Source organism: Halichoeres trimaculatus, unplaced genomic scaffold (genome assembly GCF_033239565.1).
Source record: "Halichoeres trimaculatus isolate MK-OKI-2021-1 unplaced genomic scaffold, fHalTri1.1 fHalTri1_scaffold_12, whole genome shotgun sequence".
NCBI lineage: Eukaryota > Metazoa > Chordata > Actinopteri > Labriformes > Labridae > Halichoeres > Halichoeres trimaculatus.
In genome coordinates, this window is record NW_027437190.1 from 35,934,859 (window position 1) to 35,947,924 (window position 13,066).

The 13,066-nt window shown below is 43.8% G+C and overlaps 1 protein-coding gene across 2 annotated transcripts in view; it reads right to left on the reverse strand.

The window, feature by feature from the left end:
- The window catches only part of LOC141800714 (semaphorin-7A), a 73,616-nt gene that overhangs the window by 41,632 nt on the left and 18,918 nt on the right, over window positions 1-13,066 (reverse strand). For both annotated transcript variants that reach the window (XM_074683453.1, XM_074683454.1), the window contains 2 exons: window positions 6,158-6,253; window positions 5,675-5,780 (listed from right to left, as the gene is read on the reverse strand). In XM_074683453.1, coding sequence (XP_074539554.1) covers window positions 5,675-5,780; window positions 6,158-6,253 — 202 coding nt within the window. The remainder of the gene's footprint in view (window positions 1-5,674; window positions 5,781-6,157; window positions 6,254-13,066) is intronic.

A 13,066-nucleotide genomic window follows, 5' to 3' on the forward strand; every position in this document is an offset into this window, starting at 1 on the left:
GGCTGTGACAGCTCGATGGCGGCGGCGAGGTTCATTGGGACAAATCCACTCCATCACAGCGAGTTCAGTCAAAGTGCTTCTTTCTGTTATTTATTTCATTTCAGAGGATTCACAAAGACACAGAGTGAGCAAAGCGTTAGTTAAAGCAGGGCACAACGTGAAGCCCCGCCCCTTTCAGCTGACAGCATCTTTACATTAACGGCAAAATGGACGTTAAAAGTTAACGTCTTCACAACCCAACCCCAGCCCAGCTCCTCATTTAAATCACTAGACTTCTTTTGTAGAAGAAGATGGAGGAGAAGTGTGCTCCCCCTGCCTCGGGCTTTGGCATTCTTCCTAAAAAAACAGAGTTTTCTTTGCTGTTGGTCTCCCCACCTTGGCATTGTATTGCTTACTAAGAAGAGGGGAAGTGTTTTTTTTTTTCACCTTCAGGCTTTTGAAATCCTCACGGGGAATTAAGGGGGTTTACTGCTGCTCTCCCTGCTTTGGCTTTTCATGAATGCACGTACAAGTCAGAAAAGATGTGAGCTACCCCTGCCTCAAGCTTTGACAATCCTTGGGTCTTTGCTGCTGCTCTTTCTACTTAGCTGTTGTATTTTCACATTAAAGACAAGTGTGCTCTACCCTCCTCAGGCTTTATCTTTTCTCACAGACAACCCTGGGATCTTTGCTGCTGGTCCGCTCACCTTGCTTTACCATGTTTGAACATAAAAAGAAAAAAAAAACAGAGGTAAGGTGTGCTCTCCCTACCTTAGACTTTGGCATCCCTTGTATACAACCATGGGATTTTTGCTTTGCATACCTTAGCTTTTGATGTATGCACATGCATATAACGGGTGGTGTGCTCTGCCAACATCAGGCTTTGGCATTCCTCCCAGACAAACCTGGGGTCTTTGCTGCTTCTCTCCCTTCCTTTTTTTGTGAATGCACATAAAAGAGAGGGAAAGGTGTGCTCTCTCTTTCTCAGGCTTTGGCAGTCCATGTTTTCACATTGAAAAGAGTAGAGGTGTGCTCTCCCTTCCCCGGATTTTGGCATTCTTTTTAACAATCCATTGGTGTTTGCTTTTTTCTTTTTTTAACCTACTTTACTTTTAATGTCTGCAAAATAAAGAGAAGGGAGGAGTGTGCGCCCAACCTCATGCTTTCGCAATCCCCATAAACAGGTCTTTGCTGCTGCCCTCCCTGCCTTGGTCCACTTTTGTGTGCAAATTAAAGACAGAGGAGAGTTTGCTTTCTCAAGTTTCAGCACTCCAATCAAACAACCCTGGGCTCTATGCTGCTCCTTTCCCTTCTCATTTTTTCAGAAAAATACATGAGAGAGAGGTGTGCTCTCCCTGCCTCTGGCTTTGGAATAGTAGAAAAAGTCACTAAAGAAGTGTTTGAGTGAATTTTGTGCATTAAAACCATCCATGTTGATATGCCGCACACTGAGCAGGAAGAACTCACTGACAGAGACGGTGGAAGACAAACAACACCCTCATCCTGCAGGTGGAAAAGCTTGTTTTTGTGCAGCCTGCCTCTCTGCAAACAGTGACACACCTGCTGTTTCTGAATCTTAAAGTAGTGTCTCACTGTTTTCAAAAGAATGAATCCTCCAGGGAGATTTTCTGTAATAGCGTCAGACTTTTTTGACAAGAATCTGAACTTGTTCAGAGTCAAAACAAGGACTTCCAGTGGACTGAAGCGTACTCTGCCTCTTTCTGTGCAGCGAAAAGCTTCGTGCCATCGCTCTGTCATGCGTCACACTTCGTCTCTCTCACCGAGAAGTAACACGACACTAGATTGGCCGCTTTGAGAAAGGAGAGCTGTGATGCTGCGGAGAAAACAATGAAACTCGTGGAAAAAGACTTGCCATCGGCAAAAACAATGATTGGAACAATGCAGCAGGCAGTCAGCGGTCTGTGGATGTTGAAATGAGGCCAGATATTGAGTTTCCTGAAAAATCTATGCAGGAACCTCGACACGAGGGGAGTTAGAGAAGCTGTGGAGCGATGACATACATACGTTTGATTTGGATTTAAAGAATTACTCACACTTACTCCATAATCTTCATGGTTTCTAACTTTTACGATTTATTTTGGGGCTTTTTCCTTCACCTGACTGGACAGGACAGGAAATGTGTAAAGAGATAAATGATATCTGACTGGGAATGGATCTGATGATGAGTCCGATGACGACTACAGCTTCTGCACGCGAGACATCTGCTCGACTGACTGAGCAGGACCAGCGCCCCCTCCATGCTGTAGTCCAATCAGAAGGCAGCGCGACAGATGGATGACTCTAATGTGTTTGACATTCAGGGTGGTGTGATCCCCTGGTGATCTTACACTCGCCAAATGTCAAAGAAGATCTGCTCGTGCCTCCACGCTTGGTAACAGACCAGCTTTCATGATTTCTCTCCAACTCTGGGTTTCATCATCAGCGTTTGTGCCTTTAATGGATCCTCTGAGGCCGTAAACGAGGCAGTATTACGCCACAATAGGTGGTGTTGGTCTTCCAAGTATTAGTCCAATTAGTGTCCAGCAAACCGCCCTGTCATTAAGGAACATACTCCATCCTGTTCAGAAAAACCACCTACGTCAGCCGAGCGCTGCCTGATGTCTCCAAATGAAGCTCAGCCGCCTGGTGTTGAAGTGGCTCTTTGGAGAACTGAGGTGTTTAAGATAAAAGCATCTTCTCATTTGCATGTTATGAATAAAGTCATGATAAGAGCGATCTCTGCTGAGAGCTGAACACTTACAAGTGCTCCTCGCTGCTCCAAACTTTCACAAAGAGCTGAAGACGTTGGAGAATAAGTTGCTACGTCAGCAGGTGATGCTTCTTTTTCTGACCCCATCCAAAGAATGAGCCTCGTTAAACGACTCCTCAAGTACTGAGCTCCTACCTGAGGTCAAACCGTAGATTTGGTGATAGTGGTCAGTTAATCGCCCAGAATAACCCAAATACGGCTCTATTGCTTGAGTCATAGCTCCTGTTGTATCACCTGGACAGAGTGAACTGGACACTCGCTGTGAGACTTTAAGATCTTTACTCATTGGTTGCCGTTGACAACTACAGACGTCAGCTGGATTACAACCATTGACTGCTAATGATGTCTAATGGTACAGCCACACCCGACGCAAATTTACGCCGTGATAACATACAAAGTCAATCAGTGGCGAACTGGGACTGAAAAACAGCCCAGGACTTTGACTTGGCCTGGTCCACAACACATACACGTCGGCAGACCGGCAGCTCCGGCCGTTCTGGTATTCTCCAGAACGTCAAGGTGACCAGTCTGCCGATCAATTTGAAAAAAAAAAAAAAACGCTCCAACCACTGGCCTGTTGGGGTCTGGAAAAGACTGGCTGTTCGCAGTGGCGCAAAAAGGGGGTATGCACTATATGCGATGCATAGGGGCGCCGAGCTAGAGGGGGCGCCAAAGCGATAGGGGAGAAATTATTTTGAGTCTGCATCTTCTGTATTTGACAGCTGTTGTAAAAGATACAATCTAAAACAGAGGCGCAGAGCTATAGAGATAGTAAGAATAAGAGAGATAAGAAGTAAAGAGATCTCTATAGCTCTGCAGAGGCACGTCAGCACATCACAGATTAGTGCCCCTCCGCTCCTTCAACCCCTCCTATCCGCCCCGTTCGTACGCGCGCGTGTGTGGGGGTACAGGACAGGCGTAAGCGTTTTCCTTTTGTAGGCAGTCAAAGATGGACAGACAGAGAAATGTGTGTGTTACTGTGAACAGCTGTTTGATCAGCTGATGCACGTACCCGCAAATGCGCCCTGTGACGTTCGGCAGCGGGCCAAACCCCATTCAAAAACTAGTGTGTTTTTATTATTAACGCTTTGTGGACCACATCCCCGTCCGTTTACACCGAGGTGACCACAATATATATTTTTTAGATAATTCAGCACTATTTCGGCCTGTCAAATCATCTGAACAACGCCAGTTTATTTAAGCGGCTCATCAGCTGGCCAGGCACGCGTCACGATGATGCTTCTACTCAAGGACCTCAAGTTACGGGACGCGTGCTTTGTTTTCAGCTCATACTAATGTTAATATACCCATTCCACAGAAAATAAGTTACAGAGAGCAGGACAAACATGCCCAAGAGATAAAAACAGAATACACAGGAATCCAGCTATAGCCTTTGGTGTAAAAAGTTGATTTTTTTTTTTTAATATACATTTTTGTTTGGAAAATGCTGCTTTCACATCATAAATAATAATTAAAAAATAAAAATCTTGTGTGACTTCAAGCCTATAAAAGAGTATATATGTATATATGTGTATAAGAATTAAAAAAAACCCATCGAAATGGACCTCATGGACCTCACCTATTCCAAAATCCATATACACACATTGGGAGGGGGGCGCCTGTCATGTGTCTGCATACCCCCCAGAAAGTAGGTAGTTGCGCTCCTGGCTGTTCGGGAAAAGTCCCAAATGGCCAGCCTGCCCCTGAAGTCAATGCAAAGACGTGTAAAGACACTGATTCGCCTTAGACATGTTTGCGTGGCGCATTTGGAGCGTCAGTGCATTTGGAGTGTTGGAGCGTTTGGAGTGTTGGTGCGTTAAGAGCATCGGTGCATTTGGAGCGTCGGCGCGTTAAGAGCGTCGGCGTGTTTGGAGTGTTGGCGCGTTTGGGGTGTTGGCGCGTTTAGGGTGTTGGCGCGTTTGGGGTGTTGGCGCGTTTGGGGTGTTGGCGCGTTAAGAGCATCGGTGCATTTGGAGCGTCGGCGCTTTTGGAGTGTCGGCGCGTTTGGAGTGTTGGTGCGTTAAGAGCATCGGTGCATTTGGAGTGTCAGCGCGTTTGGAGTGTTTGCTCGTTTGGGGTGTTTGCTCGTTTGGGGTGTTTGCTCGTTTGGGGTGTTTGCTTGTTTGGGGTGTTTGCGCGTAGGTGTAAGCACAAGCTTACTGCTAGCAAGCCTGTAGTATGTTGGTGCTAACTGGTGCTATGCCCAATGTTCCCTGACAATGTGCTGGAACTGCAGAGTAAGCTAACCAAAGATGTTATCGACCTGTCTTTCCATGCATCCTTATGGTAAATGAAAAATCTATCTCTAGTAAGATGGATGAGCTAGCTGTGCTAACCCAGCATCAGAGGAAATACCAGAGGGCAGAGTAACATCATGCTATGTACGGACATGGCTAACAGAGCTAACATTAGACACAAACGGCACATTGGAAGGATTTCACCTGCTACAAATCTTTCCTATTTGTAGACTGCTTCTTCACAGATTTCTTGGCGGTGAATCGTCCCGTACGGTTGCCCTCACTGTATCATTCTGTTTGGTATATTCCTGTGACACGCTAAACTCTGCTGTCATTCTGTAAACTCCCCCGCTGAGGGATGAATAAAGGATTATCTTATCTTGTCTCGTTGGCTGATTGTGCATTAACTTGCTGATGTGACCAAACTCTGAGGGAGAACACCGTCTGCTGCGAGTCCTCCAACCAGGTGAGCGCTCGGTGCTCGCTCGGTGCTCGCTCTGCAGTCACACAGGAGCTCATTAACCGAACGAAGCGCAGCTGCAATCTGCTGATGGAGGCTTTCAGGAGGAGGCTCGCTGCAGCACACGGAGCCTCTTTGTTTGGAAAGCTTTTTGTGAGGTTTTTATTCTCCTCTGGTGGATCGTGAGCTCTGCAGGCAGACCTTTGATTTCCTCTCTGCTTTCCTCACCTGCAGGCAGGTTGATGGACTTCTGGGAAGGGTAGGGCGGAGAGATGTCGGAGGCCGATGCTATCTGCCCGTTGCCTTGGACGTCAGTCAGCACCGTGTCGTTCACCTGACAGGAGAGGAAGGAGAAGACTGAGCCTGGGGGAGTCCTGCTTTGCAAACATCTCTCTGGCACCGTGCATTAGGAAACCTCCACCCTCCACCCTCCACCCAAAGAGCCCACTCTCTCATTCAGCCCGCAAATTGGGTTTGGAAAATTTCATCTAATTCTTGGTGCTTGATTTTATTACCCATTCATTAAACATCCTCTATGGAAATAAATAACTCCAGGCCTCCAGAAGAAACAAGTGAGCAAATAAATAAGAGCTATGCATGACCACAGACTGTTTCAGCTCGAGGAGCTTCAGCCGCAGCTGCAAACTCTAAAAAGTGGGACATTTGCACCAATATCTGAAAACATTTCAAGAAAATGAGAAGTCGTCTCACCAGCATCCAGCACCTGGGGCTCCCGGCGTTTGTCCCACATACGATGATTGTGTCGTTCACTTTCTGAATGACGGTGATGAAATTATCGCACTCCAGCTGCGAAACAGGGGGAGAGGAAGAGGCAGAGGTACAAAAAGCAGAAAACGAGTGAGACGAGAGGAAAACACAGAATCAGAGACAGGATTAAAGATGCAGAGAGGCACAGGATGAAAAAGGAGATTAGGAGACACAGAGGAGAGGAGACAGGAGAGGAAGCATGGGATTGAGGAGAGACAAAAAGCAGAGGGATTGGGAAACAAAGTGATGGTACAAGACGAAAGGATTACAGGAGAGACGGAGCGATGGAGGAGAAGCTGGCGGTGGTCCATGGTATAAACATTTTTGGCAGACGCTACACAGGAGGCCTGGCCCTGCAGTACAGCACTGCATCACTCCATATGCATCACTTATTCACGGAGTGCAGAAAATGGACTTCTACCTCCAAGACATCAGCAGATGGAGGATGAAAATGAATTCACAGAACATCCTCCAGGGTCACATTTCTGGGCTGAAGCCGCCGCTGCAGCGTTTGAGCGTCGCAGCCAGGGAAACGGTCTTTAGAAAAACAAATCATGAAGTCTGAGGAAACAAAAGTTAGTCCAGAGTGGAGATGGAGGAAAGAGACCAGGAAGTCCAGAAATCAGGGCCAGAGATTGTGTAAGTGACGGAGGAGGAGGATGTGTAGGTGGATGGTGGGCGGGATGGAGGGCTGGGTGATTTTTGGTGCGTGTAAGAAAGTTTATATGTTCTGAGAGACTTTCAGTTTGAGCTGAGCTGAGTCTGTTTATACTGGCCATCAAAACTGTCAGAGATCAGAAGCTGCAGTTCCTCAAAAAGCCTCTAGGGGCTGGATTGAAAGTGAGTCAAACTGCATAGAGCTTAAAGCTATGGTGTACGATTTGGAAGCTTTGTACATCTTAATAACACCGTTTATAGGGCTGTAATGGTCCTATGGTCCAATCTACACAATATAAAGACAGAAAAGAACGAAAAAAAATCCATTCAGTATATCCACTGAAAAGCTGCAGACTAGTTGACCAATCCAAAACGTGCATGGTCCCACCTCGTCCTTCCCCACTACCCCTCTCACGTCAGCTAGCTGCTCAGCTACCGAAGCGTCATGGAGCCAGAGAAGAAAGAAACCAGGAAGCTGTTACTGTTACCCTCCACAGGGAAGGGAAGGAAACCAAAAAGTTTCAAGGACAAGGCTGAAGCAAGGAAGACCAGAGCTTTAATGATAAACTTTTCATTATTGCAGAAGGTGATTTTGGTTGTATAGATCAGAGGTTACCAAACTTTTCAGCCTGTGACCCCAAAATAGTTGTGTTGGAGACTGACGACCCCCTGCTGTGAGACCACAATAATAGTAAACCAAAAACAGACAACCAAAAAGACCCCGAACACACCTGGTTTAGCTAATCCAGGAAAATTTAGACTACGTTTGTGCAGATTGCTGCATTTACTGATTTAGTCTTCAACAAAGAAAAGTGGAAAACAGATCAAACATTTTCTGTTTACATCATTTTATATCAACTTTAACTCCTGTGTTTTCTTATAGTGTTACGTCCACAAAATGTGTGGTCACATTTTACGTAATGTGTTTATGTTTTAATTTGGATGTAATAGCCGAATAATTGGACATTTCAGTGTCATCAGCAGGGGGCAGTGTGGCGCTTGGCTTCCCTCATTTATTCCCTTATTTCCCTTATTTTCTTCAGTTTATACAGATATTCTTATCTGATTTTGGGAGACGTTCAACGACCCTGAATCAGTGTTTCCTGTTTTTTCCAGAGCTGTGTCTTAGGGGACAACGCTTTTAGGGAGAAACACAAAAGTTTTGTTGCGTTTCAGCCTCGCGATTACATGTGAAGAGGCTGGGTTGGTGTACAGGAAGTCAGATTTTCCTTCCTCTGGTCTAAACTATCAATCTTTGCAGGTGATTTTCTTTTGAATGATGTATTTTCAGCCCTCAGACTCTGGGCGCTCGGCTCAAACCGACACTGGCGCTCCAATAACGCTGTGTCCATCATTTCCTGTGAGCTGCATCTCTGTTCCTGCTCGGGGTGCTGTTTTCTATAAACCTGGAGCCTGTCTGTCACTGAAGGATGTTGCCTCTGTCCTTCAGTCTCCTTCCCAGCACCGTGGGTTTTATTGGAGGAGATTTACTGCGTCAGTCAGAGCGTTCTTATTCTCCACCATCTGCCGCTGCCAGACTCCCTGGAAGCTTCAGCTCGGTTTCTGCAGAGAGACAGGGCCCTGCTTGTTCACCGTTACAGCTCCAATAACACTTTTTTTTTAAAACTTAATACACATGACTGTTAGATATGAGCTCTTACCCTGGTGATGAGATAATCAGAGTCTTTCCTGTCGTAGCTAACAAATCACAGTGATGGTTTCTGAGTCTGTCAAAGCCTGATTCTCTTCCTAAAGTTAAGTCATAAATGTTTCAGAGCAGGTTTTTGGACCCAGGTAGTTTTACGTTCATTAGCAGAGAGCTGAAGTGACAGAGCAGACTGTTAGCTCTTCTTCCAGAGATCTGTTTACAGAGATTAATTAAAGTTAAACAGTCGTCAGATGATGGATTATTTATTCTGGGAGAGCATTACGCCAACGTACACTTTGCCTTCTGCCTCCTCTGCTCTCTAAACGAGCTGCCTTCCTGCGAGCTACGCCTGCAGACGTCTCTACTCAGAGATTACTTTGGGCTTTCCTCGAATGCTGCGATTCCACCAAGCGGTCCGGTTTGGTTCACGTCAAACAGGAAGTAAGAGCTCACGACTGAGTCAGAAATATAAGAAATAAGAGCCCAATCTGTTTTGGCTGCAGGAAGTCTGTTCTTGTTTCCACCGAATGCTTTGATTGTGAAGTTGTGTTCAAGATAATTATTGGGTCTGTGAAGTAGAGGGGCTTTTCTGGAGTAACTAGGGTCTATGCCAGGGGTCTTCAACCTGCGGCTCTTTGACTCCTTTCCAGTGGCTCCTTGTAGCTTTAAAAAATATTTTTGAAATTTAAAAGAAAGTATTTTTCTCACAGACTTAATTGGTGATTGAAGACACTGACACTAAATAAAATCATGTGTTAACATTTTGTTAAACAAAATATGCATCACATCTTGCAATGGAGCTTTAAGTTTGTTGAGATTTTTTGCAAGTTTTTTGACATTTTTCAAATTTAGAAAAAAATATCATTTTTTTAAAAGATTTTGTAGCAAATTTCATTTTTTTTTTTTGAAATTTCTAAAAATGTTAATTATTTAAAATCTAAATTTTGCACACTTTTACACTTTTTTGGAAATTTTACAAACTTTATTTTATTTTGGCTTTTTTTTTAATTCCAAAAGTTAGGGGATTTTCCCACATTTTTTTTATTTTTATTTTGAAAAATATGGAACATTTTTTTAGTTCAATATTTTTGAAAAAGTTCCAATTTAATGGAATTCAATAAATTTTGCAAATTTATTTTTTGTATGAAATTACGATTATTTCATTTTTTTTTTAATTTTCTGCTAATTCATTAAAAAAAAAAAAAAAAACTAAGACATCACATGTACAAGTTTATAAACACAAAAATCTTTTTTGGATAATGATTCACTAGATTTTAACTATGTATAGAATTTTTTCAACACTTTTTTTGTTTTTATTCTGAAGATAAAGTAGATTTTGTGGCTCCTGAATGACTTTAATCCAGGTGAGCTGAGGAAAAATGGCTCCTATGAAAGTAAAGGTTGCAGACTCCTGGTGTAGACTAAGAGCTTGGGATGATCTCTTGTCTTCGTGCTTCAGGCGGTGGAGCAGTCCGGTTACCAGTCAGAGATTTTGGGGGTTTACAGAAACAGCTTGGACCCTCCTTTAGACAACTGTTTCTGGAGCTTCTCTCCTTTCAAGTGTCAACAAATCCATCTGGGGCGCAGATGGGCCAAATGGTCCAGATCATGCCCCTTGAGGTTTGCCCTTGAGTGGGTGGCTGGGGTTCAAATCCAACCTATGGCCTGTTTCCCACACTGCATTCCCCACTTTCACTCTGTTTCCCCTTCTCTCCACTGTCCTAACCTCGCCGTTTAAAGGTTTGATAAGTTTTAAAGAGATAGATTACTTACTGCCCCCTACTGGTCTGGTGGTGTGTTGGAAGTTCTTTCATGTGATCTACTTGGGTCTTTGGTCCGTGGTGGAAACACAGGTAAACAACACACCACAGTAACCACAGAATTCTGTTTACTTTCAACATGAAGGGAACGTCAAAGGGCTGTCTGTGATGTCATAGAGAGGCAGCTCTTTAAAGATGAAGGGCTGTCTAGACAAAAAACTAGAGTCTAAGCAGGAAGCATATAACACATACAGTGAGTACAGCTTGCGACGTTAAGAAAAAGCAGAAATGTCAAACAACCGAGGAGATTGTCGAGGTCCTTTGGAGGATATCAACGAAGCAGATGCAGCAAGAACGTGGCCAATGTTTGATGAGCTGGAAGCCAGTTATCCCAGTAGGAATGCCCAGGGGGATTGGACTTATATAAGGATACCATTGATACCAAGATCTGATCGTAACCCAGAGGCTCAAGCAGCAGCTCCAGTGATGCAAGTAGCAGCTCCAGAGCTGCAGGCAGCAGCTCCAGAGCCGCAGGCAGCAGCTCCAGAGCTGCAGGCAGCAGACCCAGAGCCGCAGGCAGCAGACCCAGAGCCGCAGGCAGCAGACCCAGAGCCGCAGGCAGCAGCTCCAGAGCCGCAGGCAGCAGCTCCAGAGCCGCAGGCAGCAGACCCAGAGCCGCAGGCAGCAGACCCAGAGAGTCGGGGACCGTTCAAGCGGCTCAGGCAGTACTTCCAGAGGTTCAGGCGACAGCTTCAGAGGCTATGGCAGCGACGCCAGAGGCTATGGGGGCGAGGCTAGAGGAACCAGGCGAACCTTGTGTTCCCAAAGAATATAAGCGTTAGATATATATATTTTAAGTATGTTGGGTTTTCTCCGGGTGCTACGGTTTTTCCCATCAGTTGTTGTTTTAATGGAGTGTAACCAATAAAACACAACTTTGAAAAAAAAAAAAAGCCCACTGATAACAAGCTATGGAAGATGTCCCTCTTTTATTTCTCTGAAGTTGTTGTATTATGTTCTTCATTCCATGTGTCACATTTAACTCTGAATAAAAAATGAAGCCAGCCAAAAATAACCTTCTGATGTCTTCACAATTCACTAAGGAGTAACGGAGCATTTAGGCCTGACGAAACAGATATTTGATTCATATTGTGATAAATATAGATATTGACTGATATGAAAAAAGAAAAATATCCTGGTAGGATTTTTTTTTCCATATCGTCCAGCCCTGGTTCTACATTGTACAAATTTTGAGTTTATCCTGCAAAGTTTGTTATTTACGTTGTGTCTTTTCCCCTTAACCTCTGAACTCAAATTGTTTTCTTTATTTTAAACTGTTTTAGTCTCATAACATGCAGTAAATTGAAAATAACTGACAGATCGGCGGCAGTGATTTTGACCTTAGAACGCAGGGCAAGAGTTTGAACTCAGCTACATGTTTATTGGACAAAAAAAGTGAAAACAAACTAATAGACAAAACACAAAACACACAAAACCTGTTTCCCCTTTCCCATCAGCAGAAAATCCTGCTGACATGACAGCGGACACTCTGTTGGATGTACAGTCCACAAATAGGAGCAGGCAGGCTATTTCTGCCTAAAATCCGTCAAATCGGCAAAAGCCATATTTTTTGTTGGCACATAATTTACTCACATCGAAAATAATTGATAAATCTTTTGGTTTTGATGGGATGAGGCTTCAAAGCTCCGTAGACTGTAAAAATCCATAATTTAGACACACCATCATCAAACAGCTAAAATACACTGGATGCGTCTGCCGTGCGCCTCTGTTCCGTCACAGAAAACGGATCAAACAGGTTTCATTCAAATCAATCTGTCCACTTACACTGAATCTGTTCTGTTGAAGTACGAATCTGAATTCAGAATTAAACTGGAGACTTTGACGTACACGATGATGTGTTTCCCAAGTCCGTAGAGTAAAAAAATGAGGGCAGGACGGCAATCTACAAATGTAGTTCTGAATGGAGCTGAGAAGATAAAAGGTCAGAGATCTACTTTATACCCAGATTACAGGCACACAAGGTTTTCTCTCACATTGGGCCATTTTTTTTGGCAAAACAGTGATTCTTTTGGTGAAATACTCCCTTTGTAAGAATCAGGAGAAGCCAGAGAACATTTTAATGTATTATTTGTTTTTCTGCAGTGAAAATTTTGGAAGTTAGGACAATTTCTTTAAGAAAGTTGAAATGTTTCATCAGCAGCCTCTCTCACTCTAGGAGCTGAAGTGTCAGGGCAAACCTGAAATGTTTATGTTGCTTAAACAGTGAAATCTCAAAAATTATAAAAGATATCCAAAAATAAAGCCATACCCGAACTGCCGAAAGATCAGTGAACATTTTAAAGCAAAAATGGTGCCTTTAAGTGGAAGTATGCTGGAGTTTTAGCATCTCAAAATTAGTGGAAATTTAGGGGAGAGAGTCCTAGATTCCCATTCATTCCTAATGAGACAATTTTTCACAGTTTTTGGCAAATAACTCAGCCAAAGATTGGCATAATAGCGAAAAAAGTCATAGCACACCATTCCCGGCCAAACCGCACGTTTTGATGTATAATTTTGGGGTTTTTTCTCAAAGTCCTAGGATGAGAAGCAAACAGAAGAGCATTAGGGGCTTGTTTTGAGGCCAGGGGACCCTAAATAAAGTCATGGGAGAACAATATGTTGACATGCTGAGTCAGCATTTCAACATAAAATATGCTTAAATATAAATTCAGGGTTAATTTTTGTCTTTAATATCTTGAAATCACACGTTTTTTCTAAACATTATTT